The 22,925-nt window shown below is 34.4% G+C and overlaps 1 protein-coding gene and 1 long non-coding RNA gene across 2 annotated transcripts in view; one reads left to right on the top strand and one right to left on the bottom strand.

Annotated features, from left to right (window-relative positions):
- LOC117609053 (uncharacterized) overlaps positions 1-16,246 on the bottom strand; it is a 29,595-nt gene extending 13,349 nt beyond the window's left edge. The window contains exons 1-2 of the long non-coding RNA XR_004582493.2: positions 15,692-16,246; positions 15,341-15,475 (exon numbers count right to left, since the gene is read on the bottom strand). This is a non-coding gene — a long non-coding RNA (uncharacterized LOC117609053). The remainder of the gene's footprint in view (positions 1-15,340; positions 15,476-15,691) is intronic.
- Positions 1-22,925, top strand: part of LOC117609045 (uncharacterized) — an 85,741-nt gene that overhangs the window by 60,023 nt on the left and 2,793 nt on the right. The window contains exons 3-21 of the mRNA XM_034334884.2: positions 2,753-2,797; positions 3,787-4,008; positions 7,009-7,071; positions 9,589-9,828; positions 10,389-10,550; positions 11,038-11,164; positions 11,549-11,698; positions 11,793-11,969; positions 12,057-12,221; positions 19,220-19,566; positions 19,756-20,005; positions 20,125-20,318; positions 20,411-20,617; positions 20,693-20,798; positions 20,883-21,427; positions 21,541-21,739; positions 21,983-22,182; positions 22,473-22,572; positions 22,689-22,874. Of these exons, the coding sequence (XP_034190775.2) occupies positions 2,753-2,797; positions 3,787-4,008; positions 7,009-7,071; positions 9,589-9,828; positions 10,389-10,550; positions 11,038-11,164; positions 11,549-11,698; positions 11,793-11,969; positions 12,057-12,221; positions 19,220-19,566; positions 19,756-20,005; positions 20,125-20,318; positions 20,411-20,617; positions 20,693-20,798; positions 20,883-21,427; positions 21,541-21,739; positions 21,983-22,182; positions 22,473-22,572; positions 22,689-22,874 (3,685 nt within the window). The remainder of the gene's footprint in view (positions 1-2,752; positions 2,798-3,786; positions 4,009-7,008; positions 7,072-9,588; positions 9,829-10,388; positions 10,551-11,037; positions 11,165-11,548; positions 11,699-11,792; positions 11,970-12,056; positions 12,222-19,219; positions 19,567-19,755; positions 20,006-20,124; positions 20,319-20,410; positions 20,618-20,692; positions 20,799-20,882; positions 21,428-21,540; positions 21,740-21,982; positions 22,183-22,472; positions 22,573-22,688; positions 22,875-22,925) is intronic.

The following is a 22,925-nucleotide window of genomic DNA, read 5'->3' as shown; positions in this document are numbered from 1 at the left end:
GGTTAATTAACAGAGACCACGAGCGTGCATCTTAATTACGCGGGTAATTCGAGTTTCGCGGCTAGTGGAATTGCAAGCATGCAAATTACTTCGCGCTTGCTAGTCCCACGCAGAGCCACTTTTTCGCAGAATATTCTTTTTTAAACGGGAGTGATATGTGCACTCTGCTTTGTCGTGTGCACTGCTTTGCGTTGAATCTTACATATAAAGCGCAAACACGTCCATCCGTGTCACTTTTCAATTTGAGAACTACTAGGGTTAGAGATACGCTTCATACATCGTTAGAAAGGTCTCGCTGAGACTAGCTCAAAACCGTTGCGTTTGTGCGTCAAGTAAGTGGTCGGAGTTAAAAGTTACAGAGGTTTCAATTTTTCTATAGAAAGTCTATAGGTCGCACATTTTAGCTTAGAGATCCCTGACACCCCTGATGCCTTAATGAAGGTATGCAAAGAGTGTCACCGGTGCTTCGGGGTCCCTAACACCCAAGGATGATATCAGGTCCGTATGAAGAGAGCACAACCAGTATAATAATCGTCCTCTAATTTCTTTCCGGAGTTTATTTAATTTACTTTATTAACTTTCTTTGCCTATTAAATAAGCTCATCGAAGGGGAATAACATTTATGATTGTATTCCTCTTCTGGGCCTCGGCCGAGGAGCCCTTTTATTTCACTTTTTTCAGTTATTTGTAAAATTTTATCCCTCTTTACAGGCCAAGACCACTCCTTTCAGTTATTAATTATTTTATTCTCCTTTATAGGACAAATCCACGCCTCCTAATTATTTATTATTTTATTTCTCTTGATGGGCCTCGCGGGAAACACCCTTCCCAGTTATTGTTTATCCTATTTCTACCCTTTATGGGCCAAGGCTTCCCTTTGCTTTAAAGGGAAATTCAGCTCAAATTTTGTCCACCAGAGGGCGTTAAATTGATTCGTACTTTAGTTCCTTTTTTCGCCACTAGAGGGCACTGTTTTTCGGGAAAATTTAGTTCAAATTTTGCCCGGCAGAGGGCGCTAAATTTATTCGTACCTTGGTTCTATTTTTTACCGCCAGAGGGCGCTGTCACGAACCCCGAAAGCGTGATTTCAAGGATGATTTGTGGGTTGCATGGCTATAAGTGAAGCAGGGTGGTAAGAGGAACAGACATTTAAGGGATAGGAAGATGTAAGGGTATACGGGATAGAAAGATATAAAGGATAGAGAAATATAAAGGATGCAGTGATGTAAGGAATGCTGGGATGTAAATAATGCAGATTTATAAGGGGTGCAGAGATGTAAAGGAATCGAGGATGTAAAGGATGCACACGGGAGTAATAAAATCAACACGTTCGTCCTCCTAATGAGTTTATTCAATAAGCTAAGAAGAAATATACAGCAAATTAAATCAACGCAGAAAATAAAATAAGGGTATATGTATGTTTAGCAGGTAGATCTGCACCCCTCGACGGTTGCTATAAGCACAACCAATTTATCGTTTTTTACTTTAATGCTAATAAATTTTTATCTTTTTCTTTGTAATTATCCTAATTGCTATGGACCATCATTTTTTTCTTGCTGCTTCACTTTTGGTCTGACAATGAGAAGACAAATTGTTAATGAATTTTCATAGTATGTAATACACATATACATGCAAATATTTAGAAATATATGATTATTTCGTTAAATGTTTGGAAAAAATCACATGGACCTACAAAAAGGGGGTGAGGCGAACAAAAAATAGATTTTGGCATACTATTTCTTATACGGAGTATGAACGAAAATGTTTACAATCCGCTTCTTAACCACTGGTTTATCGCTTCCGGTCCATTCTACAGACCGATCTTTGTCCGCTCAGTGTCCACTTAACTATACGCCATTCAATCCGCTAGAATGTTTCATAATACGCTTCCCATCCGCTCTAAATTCATTCGTCGTCCATTCATCGGCCATCTGACTACAAATTGAACCATTCCATATCGCTTATGTTGCTAAGTTGCAGAGGCTTGGGGTTGGCTACTCGTATTATTATTATTATTTTAGTTTTTAAAGTAACATAGGCGACAATTATCTATTCGATAATGAAGTACAATTGACAATCGCTAACAAAGCAGTTTATCTTATGCACCATGAACTGAATCGCGTTAACTCATACACTTTTTACAAACTCCTTGGAATCAGGAAATGTTTGAATGCTGCTTACTGTTGCAACGTCGATTAGATGACCTTCCATTGAATCAAGGGTGCGATGCAATCGTTTCTCGCAATTGCGACGAATGTTATTTAAATAAACGCGGTAGGCGTTGATCATGTCATCAGGAAACTTATTTTTATAAAGGAATTAACCGAGATAATGCAACTGACGACCACATTGTTGGAATTATTAAAGGAGGATGTACATATGCGGTTGATGATTGTTCAGATTGATAAGAATATTTTAGTACTTATAGGAATTTTATTAAAATATTACGTCTGTTACATAACGAATTATGTAAAATAACAAGCAATTTTCATTGTTTGAGAAATTTCCTTTTAGTATTACAATTTTCAGTTTAATTCTTTAAATTAAAAATTTTTTATTTAGTAGACATTCGAATGCTTTAAAATATAATTAAGTGATTTTATTTCTAAAATTTTAATACTTGAAATATTCAAGGTTAATATTATTACTTATACTGTTTTATACTGATGTCTCTTATATAAATTTTCTAACTTAAAGAGGTACAAATTATGATCGCAAACAACTACTCACCTAATCACTGTTTCTTTTTCAGGGTGACCAAGGAATTCAAGGTTTTCCTGGATCTCCAGGACTGTCGGTTCGTACAGATCTCCATTTCATTAAAAGTTCGTTCCTTGAGTTTCAATTTTTACATTCAAGGCTTTCCTGACTCTTCGAATTTCCAAGTCTAAAGTCATTTTAAATTCTACAAACTATGAATCTAAATACTCCGACTAATTTGAGGAAATTTTTTGTAAATTTCGTTCTACAAATTTTGTTTGAACATAATTTTAGAAACACAAAAGTTTCTCAAAGGAAATAACTATAATTGCATAGAAAATTTTATTGTAACAAACTTTTTCTAATTACTTATAAAATATTGTACAACACCCTTCTTCATCTCTAGAATGGTTTCTTAATTTTATTTTAAACGAAGCAGAAACAATGTATATTTTAGAAGTATTAGTCTTCCAGAGAAACAGAAATAAAAGCGAGTACTTTTTTTACTCTACAACTCCGTTGTTGTCGACTAAAGTCGTCTTCGCAAATGGGTCAAGTGTACTTTATGACAAGTAGCGATGGGTTTAAGTTGTTTAAACGTTAATCCGTTCTCTACATACTTTTAAATAATAGAATAATAAAGTAATACATGAAATATTTCATATACGCAAAAATCGTTCAATAAATAATTTATCAAAAATTTAAATAGAACGCGTCCTTATAAATAACATTTTCGTTTTAAATATTTTATTGCAGTACTTGTTAATCATTTTTTTCTACCCATGTAACATTTCAAAGTGAAAATTATAAAATCCTAAGTCCTACTCCTAATTTCTAATTAAGACTTAATAATTCACAAAAATCACAATTAACTCCACATAAAATAAGGAATAACCAAAGTAACTCGATAAATATTTTGGAAAAAATCAATTCATCATATTGCTTACTGTATGCCCTGAAAAAATCTCGGAGAAACGAGGTGATCCTTCATCGGCGAGGACCTGTTCCTTCGTATCGAGGCCCTGCAAATAAAATCAAAAAAGGACGTGTCAAAGAAACGTGAAATAATAAAATTCTTGGCCACAGGGTAACACTGGCCTAGCCGGTGTAATGGGACCAGACGGTCTGGACGGATGCAACGGGACCGATGGACGTGCCGGTTCACCAGGAATGCCCGGTATCCATGGTGAACGTGGCCCACCAGGGCCAATCGGAGATTATGGACCCACTGGTGAACCAGGTGATGGTGGTATCAACTCCGTGGGCGTGAAGGGTATTCGTGGAAATCCAGGTGTTGACGGACCAAAGGTAACGAACTTAATCGGTAATTTAACGTTTTTCAATCAGGTAGCTAACGAGGGTCCTCTCCAAATGTCAGACATTCATTCTTATATCACTGAACTGTGATATTTGCCATTAAGATATTGCGGAGAATTTTTTTCTTTCTATCTTTATTCCATTTGAAAGACGGATGATCAAAACTGGTTAAAATGGTTCTTTCAACAAATACAATTTTAAATATAAAAAATCTACGCTCACACGATTTTTAAATAATATCTTAAATCGAAAAGGAATGTCCTTCTTGTGCATTATAAAAGTAACAATTCGTTGTGCCTCTGAAAGTACAATTTTAACAAATAATTGTAGACATTATTACAAAAAAAATTTGTTTTTGTAAAAATATCATGACACCTTTATTCACTCGTATCTTCAATTATATTAAATTTTGAAGAATGATAAACATATATTTGCTTATTAAATCTACAATAAATAAGTTATAAAAAAGGTTATAATGATTTTACTACGATAGTAGAACGAAACTTATTTCCTATTGAAATTTTCAGTACTGAAAGAATCATGAGCTTGACCATATTTCCCTATACTGAATACAAAAACTTGTTGTAGCAACTTGAATAATGTTGTCCAGTAGGATGCAAACTTAATAATGAAATTTACCATTGTACCAGTGAATTCAAGGCACGTGCAAATCTGTCCTCGTGATTAGGTTCAATCCTATCGACATGGTTCGATAGTTGGAATTTAAATGCGTTCAGTTAGTTTGTTTCCCAGAAAACGCAATTCACGTTGGGTGTAAAGTTACATCGGACGGGTAGAGAAAATTGTTGTTTCTTCGTTGAAGGATTTCCCTTCGTGGATAAATCCTGTCGACTAAAATGTAACTGTTCTCAGGGCGTAACTCGAAGACGGACTAGAGGAAATAGTTGTACAGAAGGTTATAGAACTGCAAGTTCGTCGGTGGTAGTAGTTTAGGAACGTGACGAGAATCCGAGGAAACTCGTCGAGATGCTGCAGAAATTTCTTCCTTCGCTTGGATAATGTCGACAGCATTTACTTTCCGAAAAGTTTCAATCGGATATTGAGATCGTTTGTTGCAATTGATGTTCGCGTTCATTAACCTGATACTTTAGAATATTCCCCGTAACTGAAGATTCAAAGTGGTGCTTCAAATGTGATGAGATCAATTATCGAATACTGAGAAAATGAATCTGGTTGAAGAGTTTAAACTAAAGAATTCATATTCGTGATTGATTATCTTAGAACGTTTTAATACCTATTTTATTATTGTATAATAAATAGTTGCAAAAAAGTAGTGTAGAGATATTTCAAAAAAATATGTTTGATTATTTAATAACATCAAAGAAAATTTCTTTGTTTTATATCTATTAATCTTTTGGTAACGAATTTTCAGTACTTGTGTTATTTATAAATTTTCAAAATCATTATAAGTATAATCGAAAGTCTGTTTAGGTTGCTTAAAAAAAGGATTATGGTACATATTTGTACTATTAGTCTTAGGATATGGTATGCAAATGAATCAACGGTCCTTTCTGACAGAATAATTTCAAAGATAACGTGGTTCATATTGAAACTGTTTTATAATTGAAATAAAAAATATCAGTCTATAAAATATAAGTATTGGTACACATATGCACCAGGAGGTCTCAAAGAGTTAAATGGAATATTAAACATACCTCATGATTGCAAAAAGAACTTATGAAGTCTTCACCAACATTGCAATCATTTTTAAAGAATTTTGAATTAAAATCTGAAATCTTTTAGTCTTCGGATTTGACAACATTTATTATAGCAAAAAATTGATTTCCTTTTTAATTACGAGTTATTAATCAAATTATTAAAGAGTTTGAATGACAAATTGAAACCTTCCACGAAAATACATGCTGGTATAGATTATTATAATCCTATGAAACGTTTATATCATTAGTCTAAAGGAACTTTTACAATATACATGAGACGCTCGTTTTTAAAAAATCTTGAAATATATCAGTAATATTTCCACTGACAATGAGATTGGGACTTGGACGACGTCCAAAACCTTAAAACCCGAACACTTTGAATTACAGACTAAAATTCTTCATTAAATCTAATCATAATGGTTCATAAAATTTCCCTCGTGGTAATCAATAAATTCAATACTTTTCAATTTTATTCCATCCATGCACAAATACAAATAATTGCCCATTAAGGGGTTAGGCCACTCTAGAGCAAGAAAAAATAGGCATATTTTGGGATTTTTTTTTTTTAAATGATGGAATAAATCCAAATTTTGCAAGCATGCCTTTATTTTACAACTAATAAGCTTTAAAAATTAATTTTTGTATAGTGATTCAAGTCAAAATATGGGCTCTCCAGCATTTCTTCGATGACGCCTTTTCTTGTAAGGCTAAACGGCCGGACCAGCAGCTCGTGCAGTTTTTAATTTAGGATGAAACCACAAAATATTTTCGATTATATATGAGAACAGCTACCGAACTACGTAGGATTTTTTTGATATATTGATTTTTGCAAAAATGGCGGTATGTTTTAAGAGAAAATGTAAAATTTCGAGAAGAAATCGCCAGAAAATTATTTATAACAAAAGAACTATGCAATATAATGAAAAAATCGTATGTAGTTCGGTAGAGAATTTAGTTTTGAATATATGTTAAATTTTCAAATCGTTTCGTGATGATCTGTTTGATTTATGGGTCCGGCCAGTTTGAAAAATGCAGTTTCGAGTAAAATGGGGCTGCGCCAGAATTCGAAATTCGAGTACTTAGAGATTTTTCTCACCCATAATCCTTTGCCATATCATTTTTAAGACATTAAGGCACCTTTTAAACAAAAAAAAAATGTCAATTTTACAAAATTCTAGAATGGTCTAACCCCTTATAAAAGTAACTTTTGCTTTCACAGGAAGAAGTCCACAGAAGAATACCAACAATATCTCAGTTATTCTGAAACTATGCTTCCACCACAGCCGTGTTAAATAGTGAAATTTCTGTTTAGGGTTACCCAGGACCATACGGGATTCCCGGTGAAATGGGTTATCCAGGAGAAACCGGCGACATGGTGAGTAAAGGATCACGATTCATTGGTTGGTATCTCGCTTCAGGTACCGTAACGAGCGATCGGGCCAACCGGAAGGGTTCGTGAACCTCTTACGAGCGTTTAGGTCGTGCCATTCGTTCGCCAAGGTACGCGGCGAGTCGGAGAAGAAAGGGACGAGATAAAGAAAGAGAGAGAAAGAAGGGCCCGGTGGTGGTTAAGCGTGTCTCGTTCCTTTTTGCAAGACGCCACCTGCTCGCATGAAATATCGTCTGGTTGGCTAAGTGTTCCTCGGCAATATTTAACGGACACGCCGGAAAGACTGCGAACCAGAAGAGGTTCAGAAGAATTTAAAAGAATGCACGGGTCGCGATATCGCGCGATAAGCTGCTCGCGGTGGAATCCCCTTACACGGTCTTCGTAAAAATTGCCGCGAAACGATCATGTAACCATCTTTTGTCCATTCCTCGCCTCCTCGCCTTTTTTCGCTGAGATAAAAATCGGCTCCGAGCGGCGAACAGCACTTCGCGAAATAGATTGCTGATGGAACACTGTAGATCCTGGCTCTTTCGCCGATAACGTGTTCATTTTTGATACCGCGTATAACTTTATTTCCGGTACCTTTATATTTGACCATTTTCTTTTTATTTTGATATTTATATCGTGATAAGTATTTTTTATTTATACGTAAAGGATTAAAGGTTAGGTTAATTATTCAATATCAAATAATCAATTTTGTGATATAAAATGATTAACACGATTTCCTGACGTAAAAGCTTGGTAGAATAACATGTAGCATGTTTGCAACATATTAATTTGTTTCATAAAAATGACTACATACACTTTTCATCAATATTTTTAATGCAAAACAACTGGTCCTTCGTTAAAACAAACAATGAATCAATCAATTTACAAAGGGAAAAAAAATTAAAAACTGAATAGGATTACTATCAGGTGTACAAATTAATTTGGTGCCTCGACTATGGCGCTTTCTTAATTACCATTTTAAATTTGAATATTTTCCCGCGCTTCTGGGTATTTGAAAAGTGGCGTGGGAATATGGTAACAATAAAAATTACTTTAATAATTGCAGTTACCATGATATTTTTAAAATAAATCTTCAATTGCAAAAAAAAAAGAAAGAATTAATACTTGAACAGCGAACCCTGGGCCTATAATTTTTGGACCAAAATGTTTCATAGAATGAAAGAACAATTTTTAAAGGAACAATGTAAAATTAAAAAAATGAAAATAATACGAAATACAAAGTTAAACTGACACTAGAACTATCGACGTTTGATGCACACTTATTTTTAAGTTTAAAATAATGTAGAAAATTAAATAAGTAAAGGATGAAACATAATTTGATATGTGCATCCATTCTTTATCTCGACAATAGTCAACATACATTTAAACAAAAATAGCTCGGTAAAATTTATAATTTAAAATAAAAAACTTGGAACCAGTCATTTTGATTGGTTTGGTAGTTCTAATGTTAAAATTGTGGCTCTCTCCAAGGTCCATCATTCGAGGATTAAAATTTGTACACCTGATATTATACTGATAGCAAATTGAAAGTTTAAATTTAAAAATTAATTATTCATAGATATCTTTAAATCTTAAAGGATGGATCAAATAGAAAATATTTTCTATAAAAAGAGAAATATTACAAAAAAATTCAAGAACGTCTGATTGTAAGAAAAAAAAGTGGAAAGCAAAAAAACCGGATGAGACTGGACGATCAAATGGAGCAAAGATGCCACGTGTTAATCTTTAAATACGAAACGGACCAGGATCTGCTGAAATCTGAAGCGTCGCGATCTTAGAGCTACTATCTGCTGACACGACAGTCACTGATAGCACAAGCTGTCGTCTTCTCTTGGGAGAAGATTTCACCGCGAGCGATCGGAAGCCTCCAAGAGAAACTCGAGATCTCTCGAGTTCGTTGCTTTGGTCCGTTTGAAAATCCGCCGGTACACGTGTATCCCTTTTACTTTATCCTATAAAAGATGAGAAATTGGATAGAATTTTCATCCTTCGTCGCGTAAGATGCTGTATCTTGGACGATAGACCGTCGTATTCAATTTTATTTCAAAATGCTTAGCAGACGATGCTTGAAACTGTTTATATGGTATAACCAAAATTCAGATTGTTAAAGTAAATATTTTACCTTAGTAAAGAATATTCAACGACATAAGTAATTTAACGTATTAACAGAAAGACTGACCATTTAAAATGTTTATTTAGTGAAATATGTAGTTTTTGCTGATCGATAAATGATCTATAAAAAACTTAATCTCGGTAATGAACAATTTTTATGAAATATCGGAACAAAAAGAGATACATTTGTACAACAGCAATTTGTATTAAATAATGCAAACATTGAAAATTGTAATTTAAAAAATATAATTATAGTACGTATTCAGTGATGTCCATAGAACGGTGAAAACACTAAAAAAATATGAATAAGAGTAACAAGTAAATAGGGAAATAATTAACATTCTACAACGAACAAATTAATAAAAAGTGATGATTTTGTAGGGTTATACTGGTGCCCCCGGATTACCAGGCATGCAAGGTGAACCCGGTGAAACAGTGTTCGGTGTGCAAGGTCAATCAGGTGAACAAGGTGACAGGGGAGAAGCTGGGCCATCGAGCGACGGTAAATTCAGGAAAACGACGAAATCCACACCGGTGAAAGGTGTTAGGGGTAACAAAGGGATGCGAGGAGATTATGGAGATCGTGGCCGAAAGGGAGAGATGGGTGCTAAGGGTCCTCTAGTAAGTATCAACGCGAAATTTACTAACTACCTATTCGAACTAACTCCTTAGAAGAAGAAAAAAGTAAAACAATGAGCTTTTTGTGCCTTTCAAACTTCATCTAGTGTCATAAATGTGTGGCTCTGATATTTATCATTTTACACCATTATCCTTCACCTTCCGTTTATTTACTATTTACAATTAAAAAATTAGTAATTTTGCAGCGTTTGTAAATCAAATCTGTCAAAAAATATAATTCTATTAGTAATCTTTTGTTAAAAATAAAAAGGAATTCGAAACTAAAAATGTAAAATTCCATGAAAAGCTATGAATGCAATAATTATTTATTTATTATATTGCTAGAATATTGCAAACCTAATTCAAAAATGATCAATGAATTTTCATTAATAAAATTTCTATGCTAATTCACGTCATGAAAATACACCGTTAAAATAATTTAAAATATAAAGAGGAAGTCTTTCGGCGAAGCAAAAGCGAGCATAAAAATACGGAAGTTTGAAAATTGAATGATAATCCTTACGGATTATCGTATTCATGGTTTATGTGATATATTCACGCAGGGTCGGCCAGGCTTTCCCGGCATCAAAGGTATGAAAGGAGAACAAGGTGACGACGGTCCGAGAGGTAAACAGGGTGCAGAGGGTCCGCCAGGACCCGCAGGAGAAAAAGGAGATAAAGGGGCTCCAGGTTATGCTGGTAATCCTGGAGTCGACGGAACTGATGTAAGTATTATGGTTTTCATCGTTTTCTAAGAAATTCAAAATTACTACTCGACTATTTTACAAACACAAAAGTTTCTAGCAGTATTGGATATTCTATCAAAATTTGTAACGTATTATATTTTATTATTATGTTATTATAAAGTAGAACATAACAAACCATATCTATGGTCATAATTATATTTTTCTAATTTACTTTAAAATCATTGAACATTTTTCTTGCTTAATCAGCACAAAGTAAGAGCTGAAATATTCGCAAAACGTAGGAACAATTAAGTTTTACAAATGACTTTTCAACAATAATAATTATTATTAACAAATTCATTGACGATTGTATAAAGACTTCTTTTATTGCAATGTCACAGCTTTTTTGTAATCAAAATATTTTGATTAAAAATATTAATATAGAAGATTGCCTTAAATATGATGGAAACTTTTGCATAGTACAAGCTTAAAAAATATCTATTTATTGTATTTTATGAAAATCTAGGGTGAATCAGGAGAGCCAGGAAATCCTGGACCACCGGGTAAACAAGGAGCTGCTGGAGAGCCTGGAAAATATATACCAGAACTGGACGAAATAATTCAAGGAAATATTGGAATTCAAGGGGACTTAGGTTCGTGTTTTATTAATATTCATCTAAACAAAATGAGAAACAGTTTAGGATATTTATCAACCATACTTCGTATGCACGTTTCTCAATTGTAATCTACTAAACAAACCTCTTGAAAAAAATTAAATCTAAAGGAAAAGGCTTTCCAAAATTAAAGATACTTAGAATAATTAATATCAATGTTCAAGAATTCACGAATTCATAAATATTGTTGAGATCATATCTTTCTCGAAAACCGAAACTTCATTTCTGTAAAATAGAATTTTCTAAAACTCAAGACTTTGTATTATAGATAAACCTCAAAATGAATACGGTCATTTTTTCTTCTCGCAATATGTATATCAGAATGTAAATAAAATTTTAACAAACATTATTTGTATTATTCAGGACCACCTGGTAAACCAGGAGAACCAGGAACGCCTGGTTTACCTGGAAAAGTAGGTTACATCGGGCCACCTGGTCCCCCGGGACCTTCAGGTCCTCCCGGCTCGCCAGGATTAAAAGGATCTTCCGTCAAAGGAGAGCCAGGAGACGATGGTATGCATTATTGAATAACTCACAGAATTCACTAAACGGAAATACCGAGAATTCGTCGAATCGATTCATAAAATGTTGTATTGAACTTTCTTAGGTCTTCCCGGAGTAATGGGTTCTCATGGTCCTCCCGGTTTACCGGGTTTACCTGGACCTTTTGGACCAAAAGGATATCCTGGAATAACGATCATTGGACCGCCAGGTATTGACGGTAAACCTGGATATCCTGGAATTTCTGGATCACTTGGAGATCGCGGTGATCCTGGTCTACAAGGTAACAATCACATTCTATCATTATTTCAGTTAAATCATTTGTTGCAATCTGTTGATTTAATAACAATTTAACGTTTTGATTAATCAGGTCCAAAAGGTTTCCCCGGAAAAGGAATCAGAATTCGTGGTCCACCAGGCGAGCGTGGTTTACCAGGAACACCAGGTATCCCTGGACGCGATGGAAGGCCTGGTGAATTTGGTGTCTTTGGCCCAAAAGGTATCCGGGGTGACGATTGCGGCATTTGTTCACCAGGTAAGTTCTATCAATAAATTATTCAAATTGTAGCAGAAATAGATAAAAAATGCTCAGTGTAGTAATTAAAGCGACAACGATAAATTTTCAGTTTGCATTGTGAAATCTTTAGCAAATCAATTATTATAATTACAAGAAAATTAAACATGGAAGGGAAAATATTATTCAAGTAGAATTTTGCAATTAAAAATTTAAATCAATATTCCTCCATTATAAATATAAATAAATAATGTGACAAAAAATCATCAGGAACATTTTAATTGAGTAATTAAATGAGACACAATTATTTTAAATCTGTCAATACTAAAAATGTAATATTTAAAACTTACACTCTGTGAACCCTACTTTCAAAATCTATAACTTAATATTGTTAAATTATTTCGCTTGAATTACTACTGTCGAGACGATATCAGCTTACTGGCGTGACTAATAACATAATGATAGTTCTTAAATAAATCAGTTATTGCTGTACATATCCTCAATTTGCAACGAAGTTATAACATTATCGAACATTAATCTCGTTTGATAATTTACTTTTGTCATTAAGTCCCATCAGGTATTTTTCTACGTTAAATTGAAAATATTCATCGTTCAAAGCATTAATTCCCTTTAATTCTAAAATAAAGTATTATAAGGACCAACGAAATATCATAAAAATATTTTATCGTACAGTTCTACAATACTGCGTTTAAAAATCAACTCTCCTTGTGAAATTGTTACATGTGGATATTCATACATACTGAAATGTGTAAAATCCATTATTTATATCTCATATCCTGTGTAATAATAATCATAACGTTAACAGCTTCACAGTACAGTTTCATTGAACAAAAACAAACTACTCCAAATACAATAATTTATTACTGTTTCAAAATTTGAATTTCATAAATAATTTCTGTTAAAAATTCTACCTCAGTATGTCACTAATATTCAAACTACTAATATTCTCGCCAAAATATTCAAACTATTAATACAGAAAATATATTTTTTAAACCAAAAATTCGAAAACTGTTATAAATAAACATTGGCGTACTTGGAATTTCTTCTGGGGCCCCTTAGAAATTTTTAGAATTTGAAATTTTGGAATTCTGTGATATTGAAATTTAAAAATACTAAAATGTTGATATCCTGGAATTTGGGAATTCTGAAAAATTGATATTTTGATTAGAATTTTACAGTCTCAGAATTTTGGAATTTTGGAATTCTGAAATGTAGGAAATCTGAAATTTGGAAATTTTGGTATTTGAAGCTTTTGAAATTCTGAAATTTTTGAATCTTAAAATTTTTTAATGGTGAGGGATCTCATTTGTGGAAAGAGGCCATCAATTGTGGAAATGAGCCTTATTGTTAGTTATACAGAATAACAGGCAAATATAAAAATTACATACGTAAAATAAAAAAATTGCAAACGTATTTTGAAAATGACTAGAAAGAAAATAGTCATTTTGAAAATGACTACACACATGTTTGTTAAAATCTCTTCCATCTTTTAAAGCTTTACCAATGTGTTGTGTTAGTAAAACATAAATTCAAACTATTCTCCGAGACGAGTATAATTAAAATATTCTTTTGATTTTAACAAGCCAAATTTACCACAAAACCGATAAGAATATACACAGCCAATTTGCTTGTACTATCTGCTGTATCCTGTCGACGATGCAATTAATAACTATACAGATCAAATAATATCGATTGCCCGAGTTCCCCCAAGAGGAGGTTGCTGTGCCTGAAGACCCGCCCTAACTGCGTTCCCATCCACCCCCTTTTCGTGCAAATTTCTAATTTCATTCAAGATTATTCTTTCAAGATCCTTTTGATGCAAGTTTGCAAAACGTCTAACCCTTTGACTGTTATGCATACGAATAACAAAAAAAGAATTTTTGAGAAATCTTTCCGGTATATGTGAAATAAATAGAAGCATTTTAACTACTTTGAAATAGGTTCTTTTATGAGAATTTGCAAAATTCCTAATGGAAAAATTCATAGTAATGTGCAATCGCATACATATCCTGTCTACTTAAAAATATTAAAGGTTCCTTGTAGAAACATTTAAGAAAATTTTCTTCCTATGTTTCCTACATATCAATTTGAAGATAATAAACGCGAAATGCAAGAAAACCTAGCCTGAACTAAGAAATAAGCCACAGATGAAAATGTTACTACTCAGGAGTATAACAGGTATACCCGCAGTTACTATACAGTAAAAGCTGGATATATGCAACATCGCTATCCCCTCCACTTGGGGGGATCCTCCTAAGCGAACTGAGACGCTCGACGAGGAAGCCGTGTAATACATTCCGAACCGTTATATCGGTGTGACTAATACTAATTCAACGATAAAACTTTTTTATTTTTAACTTTTTCTTAATGAAACTTTTACTAACGCATTTGTGAGATTTTTCTGATTAAAATGATACCAAACATAAGGCAGGCCGTACACTAAAGATGCATCAAACACGCCACATGCAACATGCAACACGTCGCATGTTGTGTACGAACGTAGAATAGGTATCGCGGCTGAATACAAACGATGTGTACGGACGCAGAATCGACACCTCGACTGGATATATGCAACATTAAATGTCCTGAATCGACACCTCGGCTGGATATATGAAACATTAAATGTCCAGAATCGACACCTCGGCTGGATATATGCAACGTTTGAAATCCGAGCCGACACCGCAACCGGTTTTCATTTCCAATCCTCCTTTACTTTTCGCCAACTTTTAACATCAATTTTAGCAAGTAATTATAATTCAAACTGTATCGTGTTTGGTATCATTTTAATCCGAAAAATTTCACCAATGCGTTAGTAAAAGTTTCAGTAAAAAAAAAGTCAAAAATAAAAAAGTTTTATAGTTGAATTAGTATTAGTCACACCGATACGTTTCGGCTCTTTCCTTTGATCATCGGACCTCTCTCTTTTCACCACTGTCTGTCCTTTTCTACGTTCACGCTTGGCTGCTCGTCGCGTGTAACCCGAGATTAGACACCTCGACTGGATATATGCAACGTCTGGGTCCCAATGTTTGTTGCATATATCCAGCTTTTACTGTACTCGTCAAAAGCTACGTATATTTGATTGGGGTATCAGAGGCACCATAAAGCATGCGACTCACCGATTGTAGAATAAGTGAGATCACACTACTACGAAAGTCTGGTAAGGGACTATGACCCCAAAAGAAAATTCAACGGAAGTCATTAGCGAAGTCATCAGGCAGGATCCAACAAATTCAGAAGGTTGTGACAAAAATCTGGGAAAAAATTGAAAATATTTGAATTCATTTTATATCCATTCTTCATTATTAACTATTTTTCAACAATTTGAAACGTCGATTCCAGCAAAGTTGTATGCAAAGTTACAATTGATAAATTTTTAAACAATTTAAGAAAATTTGAATTGTTAATTATTAAAATTGTAAATTATTGTATTTTGGGATTAATTTAAAATAAAATAATAAGATACTTACAGTCTTTCCTCGTGGAGAATCGTCCAATATGATTCTTTTCAGTGTTGCACTGGCTCTAATACCAATGATTTCAAAAATAAAAAAATAAAAAATAAACTGTGAATACAATTCATGAATAATAATTAGTCGACGAACAAATGCTAGCTTTATGCTTGCAGTCAGAAAAATTAAGCAGAGCCACGTGCACTTTGGAAATAATTCATAATACATATGTAGCAGAAGTGAGTCTGTTTTCACGTTGACTAATCGAACGCAACACTACTCTCGAGACCACTTTATCTTGAAAATTATACACATAAACACTGAATCTAAAGACCGCATTGCGCGCAGCCACGAAACTTCCTGGAAGAAAAATTTAATTAGCAGACGAGGGGGACGAGCGTTGAGAAATATAAACACATGTTTTTATTTCGAGATTTTCTTATTGTCGAGTGTTTATTAAGGAAATACTGCATCCATTGGGAACAAAAACAGAATGCTACGAAATAGTTTCAATAAAGATTATTATTTAAAATTGAGTATTATTCGTATACATGATATATCATATAGTAATACGGTAATGAAATATTTCGAATAATTGAGAACAATTATTCCAATGAATGTTAATTCAAATACAATAAATATAATAGATATTTAATTAATGCAAAAGATTTTCATTGTTAAAGTTGTAAACATATTAAAGAATAATAAAGAATATTAAACATATTGGAAACCAATTCTAATTTATAACTTTTCAGATTATAGTTTCTGTTCAGAAATCAAGGCTTGTTAGTCATGCTTAAATAAAATAAAATTTAGATTACGTATTTAATTAAGTTAATTTAAACTTACACTGAAAATTGTATAAAATGTAGTTAAAATGATATTACAAAACCAAATTATTTCATATGATCAAATATATAATCAATGAAATAATTAAATTATCCTAGAGAAAGATTGCAACATAAACTCTAATTTATTTGAAATATTTTTAAAAAATCCAAACTAAAATGGGAAATAGTTATTAAACAAAGAAATATTTATATTTATATCAACAAAAATGAACAAAACTTTCATTTAATCTTTTCTCTTTCCATCTCAAAGTGAATAATATGATACTTACAATAATTAACAATATTTCCATAATAAAATAATAATGAACATTACCCATTATTGATAAATCAAAATGTTACCGACTTCCAGTAAAATTCCGTAGATAACTAGCATAAACTGTCAGGGCGTTCTACGTATAGCGTCGTTCGCATCGCATCGCGCCCTTCAAATATGCAAAGGGTATAGCAGGATAAGATGGTCAAAAGTGCCCTTGAGCCGAATTTGCTTTGCAATGCACCATTCAATAGCATATCCCAAAAAACCATGGTACACCAAGTTTCAACCCTGTACCTCAACCGGGAGGGTAGTTACAGGGTAAGAAAGAAAAAGTAGTTTTTGCCATATTTTCCCTATTTAATGGCATTCAAAAAATCTGAAAAAATTCTAGAATATTCTAGCCATGTTTCTTTATGATTGTGAATTTTCTCAGTTTTTTCGGTTGCAAATCCTAGGCGTGAAAAATCAAAAACGCAAAAAAAAGTCGAAAAATAGAGATTTCGGGTAGAAGCTTTCGAGACACTAGATTTTTACTTTTACAGTAGTTAGATATTAGCATGACTGGTGTCCTCAATTTTTTTCAGATTTTTCATTCTGGTGCGTCAAACCGAAAAAAATCAATACTTAATAATAAAATATTTCAAAATTATTTTCATACGTTATTAAATGATTATTGTGTATTCTTATGTGATTAATAATTTAAAAAAAAATTGTTTTATGACAAAAAATATAATTGTACATTCATGGGGCGCGAACTCGTGACAAAAAAGTTTCCAGCGGTTCCATAGTCGGACACCTTACCGACTTATCCATCGGCAACGTTAAAAAACTTTCTAATATTTTAGAGGATAAGGTGCGTAATTTTCAATTATTTATAATAACTTCACTCTCTCCATTCAGATTTTACTGCATCCAGTGCAAAAATGTTCGAAATCACATAATGCACTAAGTGTGTAAAGGAAATGTAGAAATTGAAAGTATTTCTCATGTTATCGCACGAAATATGTCGAAAATATCGGTTTTTGATTTTTTTCGGTTTGACGCACCAGAATGAAAAATCTGAAAAAAATTGAGGACACCAGTCATGCTAATATCTAACTACTGTAAAAGTAAAAATCTAGTGTCTCGAAAGCTTCTACCCGAAATCTCTATTTTTCGACTTTTTTTTGCGTTTTTGATTTTTCACGCCTAGGATTTGCAACCGAAAAATCTGAGAAAATTCACAATCATAAAGAAACATGGCTAGAATATTCTAGAATTTTTTCAGATTTTTTGAATGCCATTAAATAGGGAAAATATAGCAAAAACTACTTTTTCTTTCTTACCCTGTAACTACCCTCCCGGTTGAGGTACAGGGTTGAAACTTGGTGTACCATGGTTTTTTGGGATATGCTATCGAATGGTGCATTGCGAAGCAAATTCGGCTCAAGGGCACTTTTGACCATCTTATCCTGCTATACCCTTTCAATCATTCAAATTCAATCTGACACAAATTACAATTACACGCTTATAACAATTAAATTAAAAGGAGAATGTTGACATAATTACTATTAAACAATTACTGCTACAATATTAGGTATACAAAAATATTATCGAATACAAAACATACAATGTAACAATGATTATTAATTAGGTTATCCTTTCACAATTCGTTTATAAGATGAATTTATTATTATTAATGAATAGATAATAAACAAGAATAATGACAATAATAGTAATAATAGAATAAATAAAAGTTTCGCTAATAGTAATAATAGAATAAATAAAAGTTTCGCTTACCTTCATTAACACGACGCTATGGATACGTCTTATCGCTTCGACATCCACGAGACCAATGAGGATGTTCTCCGTGTTGCCTTAAAGTCCTCTTGCGAGGAATGGAGGGGGTCAGGAAAAATCGTCGTTTTCTTACGTGCGAATGTTATTGAACTTAATCGCAAAATTATTATTGATATTTGTAGATGGTTTATTTGCAATTTGTTCTAATTAACATACATAATAACAATTTATTCGAACCAACAATGTTATAAATAATAAACATTTTGTACATTGACCTATATCTTATATACTTGAGTCATACATTAATATATTAGTAAAAATGCATTAAATAAAATACGTAAAATATTACATTAGAGTAAACTACTTTTTAACAATCTTGCAGCAATCATTAATAATATCACTTCTTCAATCACAATGTTCAAACCCTATGTTTTGAGTCTTTATCCTCACATTAATTAACCTCGCATTAACCTCGAGCAAAAGCTGTGCCACTTGTGCTCGTATGCGAATTCTAGTATGTTCAGTTCTATACCGTATTTTTGTACTAGTGTGTTACCTGTTCCTACAAAATTGAACATATTATTCACTTATTCTGTCACGTATATGTATTCATGAAGTTTCTAGATTACTATCATACAATAATTAATATTTGTTGAATAGGATTACCTGGTCCAAAAGGTGAAAGCGGTGATGCAGGACTGAACGGGTATCCTGGAACACCGGGATTTCCAGGATTGCCAGGTCCCCGTGGATTTAAAGGAACTCAAGGCAAACCGGGTATTTCCGGTCCAGGAGGATTAGAAGGCGACAGCGGAAGACCAGGTATCGCTGGACCTCAGGGACCAAAAGGAGAGAAGGGAAAATTAATTCTACCAGATGGTGTCTTGATCGGAGAGCCTGGTGACTTCGGTGAAAAAGGATTGCCGGGTATCGAAGGATCTGGAGGTCCACGAGGTGAACCTGGCTCTCGCGGTGACACAGGACCCCCAGGACCTAAAGGAGAGAAGGTAATAATATTTTAATAAAGTTCAGTGTTATGAACGCCAAAATAATGTAAAAAATGGAAGTCTAAATCACGTTCACAAATAATAAGATAATGTTTTTACAAATATGAAAAATAAAATCTGAAGCATTAAGACAACATACCGTTTCCATTCATGAAAATTTATAAAATAAGAGGCCTGCCTTTATTTTAGGGTGACCATGGTCCTCCAGGATTTTCGGGGCGTAATGGTTTTCCAGGTTCAGATGGTATTCCCGGTCCGAAAGGTGACGACGCTTTGACACCAATCGAATTTTTGCGTGGAGAACCAGGTCTTCCAGGTAGTCCTGGTCTTAAAGGTGCAGAAGGTGATAAAGGTGCAAAAGGAGAACGTGGACAATCCTCGCAATACGCTATTAATCTGAAAGGAGACAGGGGATACAAAGGAGAACGAGGTGCTCCAGGTGAGAAATAAAAGAAATGAATAATTATTTATTTAGAAGATAAATTCGTTTTAATACAATTTTATAATAAAATGGCGAAGCAGTATCAAAGTGATCAATACAGAATTTGTTCCTTGTAGGAGAGGACGGTGCTAAAGGAGCTCAAGGATGGTCAGGTGACGAAGGATTCCCTGGATTACCTGGAATTCCTGGATCCCCTGGTATATCACCTCAAGGTCCTATGGGTTTGAAAGGATACCCCGGAATGCCGGGAGAACAAGGTCCCCGTGGTCCATCGGGTACACCGGGACCACAAGGACCTGTTGGTTTTTCGGTAAATATACAAGCAATAACTACCACAAAAATAATAACCATTGATTAGTATCATTGATTAATATCTATTTAACTTTTTATCTACTATTTTAGGGTCGCATAGGCAACAAGGGTAACCGCGGTGACCCGGGTACGAATCAAACGTACGGTAATTACGGATTAATGGGTTTGGCTGGTGAAAAGGGAGACATTGGTAGTCCTGGACCACAGGGTTTCCAAGGTAGATCTGGAATAGACGGACCGAAGGGTGTGAAAGGTGGCAAAGGTGCCCCTGGCTTAGAAGGTCAGCCAGGACTACAGGTAAAGCAATTTTTACTTATATTAAAGAACAATAAAAATCAATGTAGAGATTCAACGAATGAAATCAATCTATAGGGTGCTAAAGGTCAACGAGGTGACAGTGTGCAAGGACCTCGAGGCTTCCCTGGATTAGCTGGCCAACCTGGAATGCCTGGAAGAATGGGAGAAGCCGGCATTCCAGGTATGATTACTTTCTAATAATTACATTCTGATTAAGCAGTTTGTCGAAGAAGCATTACCTTAAAAAAAATAATTTCTTTTCAAGGACCCGATGGACCACCTGGATTTGATGGAATGAAGGGTCTTAAAGGTGAAGTTGGATTCATAGGGCGTCGGGGTGACGATGGTGACATTGGTCCCATGGGTTATTTGGGAAGAGACGGAACGCCTGGTATGCCAGGTCCTCCTGGCGAAGAGGGTGACGTTGGTGAAATCGGTGAACCTGGTCCTCGGGGTTGGCCCGGGTTGGACGGAGTCGCGGGGCTACCAGGTTTTAAAGGGGAACAAGGAAAGATCGGTGTGCAAGGTGTTCCGGGAGGTCTTGGACCACCTGGCTTTAAGGGTGCCTCCGGAGATGCTGGCCCAGATGGTTTGGACGGACTTCCAGGTGAAAATTCGTTCAGCGGACCACAAGGTGATAGAGGTGAACCCGGTTTCATGGGAAAAATCGGTGCGCCTGGATTCCCTGGCGTTGATGGACGACCTGGACTGCCTGGTGAACCTGGTCTGGCAACTGATGGATTCGATGGCTTACCAGGATTGATAGGTGAACCTGGTTACGATGGATTCAATGGAGTGCCTGGACCAAAAGTGTGTATTCACTGATATTAATACTGAATCACTTTCACTATTATACTGAAACCATTAACAATCTCGTGAGATAATATTTTTATTTTTAACAAATCTTATTTACTATTATGTAGGGAGAAAGTGGTGATATGGGTCCTGATGGTTTGAAAGGACCAAGAGGAGACTGGGGATTCAAAGGAAGAGCAGGAACCCCTGGTATCCATGGTAGATATGGTGGAAAAGGTGAACGAGGTCCAATGGGTCCGCCTGGTTTCAATGGTCCTAAAGGTAGACGAGGATTGGATGGTGATCCTGGTCAAATGGGTCTACCAGGTAAGCTTTGCAAACGCTTATCGAATTAATGTTGGCGACGCAATAATTAAATCTATTTGAATACAATTTACAATTACGAAACATCTTTCATATTGTATATTAAACATTTCATGTAGATAGTTAATATTTTATGAAATAATGTTTAATTTTTCATCAGTGTCTATTGCATTTTTAAAAAAAATTAATATTCATAATAATAAAAATATTGAAATACTAATGAGATTAATGTATGAATTTATTCAGGAATGCCTGGAGATCAAGGTCCTCGAGGATTACCTGGTTTGATGGGTACACCAGGACCAAAGGGACAGACAGGTGATCATGGTCTGCCATCATATGCTGAAGCAGAGAAAGGTGATTTTGGAAATCCTGGTCTCGAAGGTCTACCTGGAGTAAAAGGACAACGGGGTGATCAAGGCTACATAGGATTACCTGGTCGTAAGGTACACTGAAGAAACATTAAATCTTAATTTTTCAAGTGTTCGTTAAAGAGAATTATTTTACTATCTTCAAATCATCATGATTTTATTATATTTTAAACTATAAATCCAGAATACAATACCACTTTTGCAAACTTTAAAACTTCATTCAATAGTTTCATGATTAATTTGAAAATATCTGTAGCACCAATACTCATATATAAGATTTCTTTTACTACGACTACAAATATGATAAGAATGTAAGTAATTATATCAGTTTAATTTTGTAATATAACGATGTAAAATACTTCCAGGGTGAAAAAGGTAATGAGGGATTCTATGGACCAGATGGATTCCCAGGTGTGCCAGGATTCCCAGGACTTCCTGGTGACCAAGGACCTCCTGGTTTTCCAGGTAAAAATAATCTAAACTCACTAAAGCATTTATTGTAATCCAGTAATAATAACAGCTGAATAAAACAATAATAAAGGAAATATTTTACTTTATGCAATATAACATATTTTTTTCAGGAGCACCTGGTGATTTTGCTGAACGAGGAGAAGCTGGACGACCTGGATTGGATGGAATACCGGGTACTCCTGGAATTCCAGGACAAAAAGGTGCTCCAGGACAATATGGACCCAATGGCCCTAAAGGAATTCGTGGAGAGATTGGTCTAACCATTCGTGGCCCCAAAGGAATTCTGGGAGATCAAGGTTACTAGTTCCTTTCAAATAGTATTTCTTTTTTTTGCTATAATATATATT

This window comes from Osmia lignaria, chromosome 14, assembly GCF_051020975.1.
Source record: "Osmia lignaria lignaria isolate PbOS001 chromosome 14, iyOsmLign1, whole genome shotgun sequence".
NCBI classification, from domain to species: domain Eukaryota; kingdom Metazoa; phylum Arthropoda; class Insecta; order Hymenoptera; family Megachilidae; genus Osmia; species Osmia lignaria.
The sequence above is the reverse complement of the archived record's forward strand: the minus strand, read 5'-3'. Positions and strand labels throughout refer to the sequence as shown.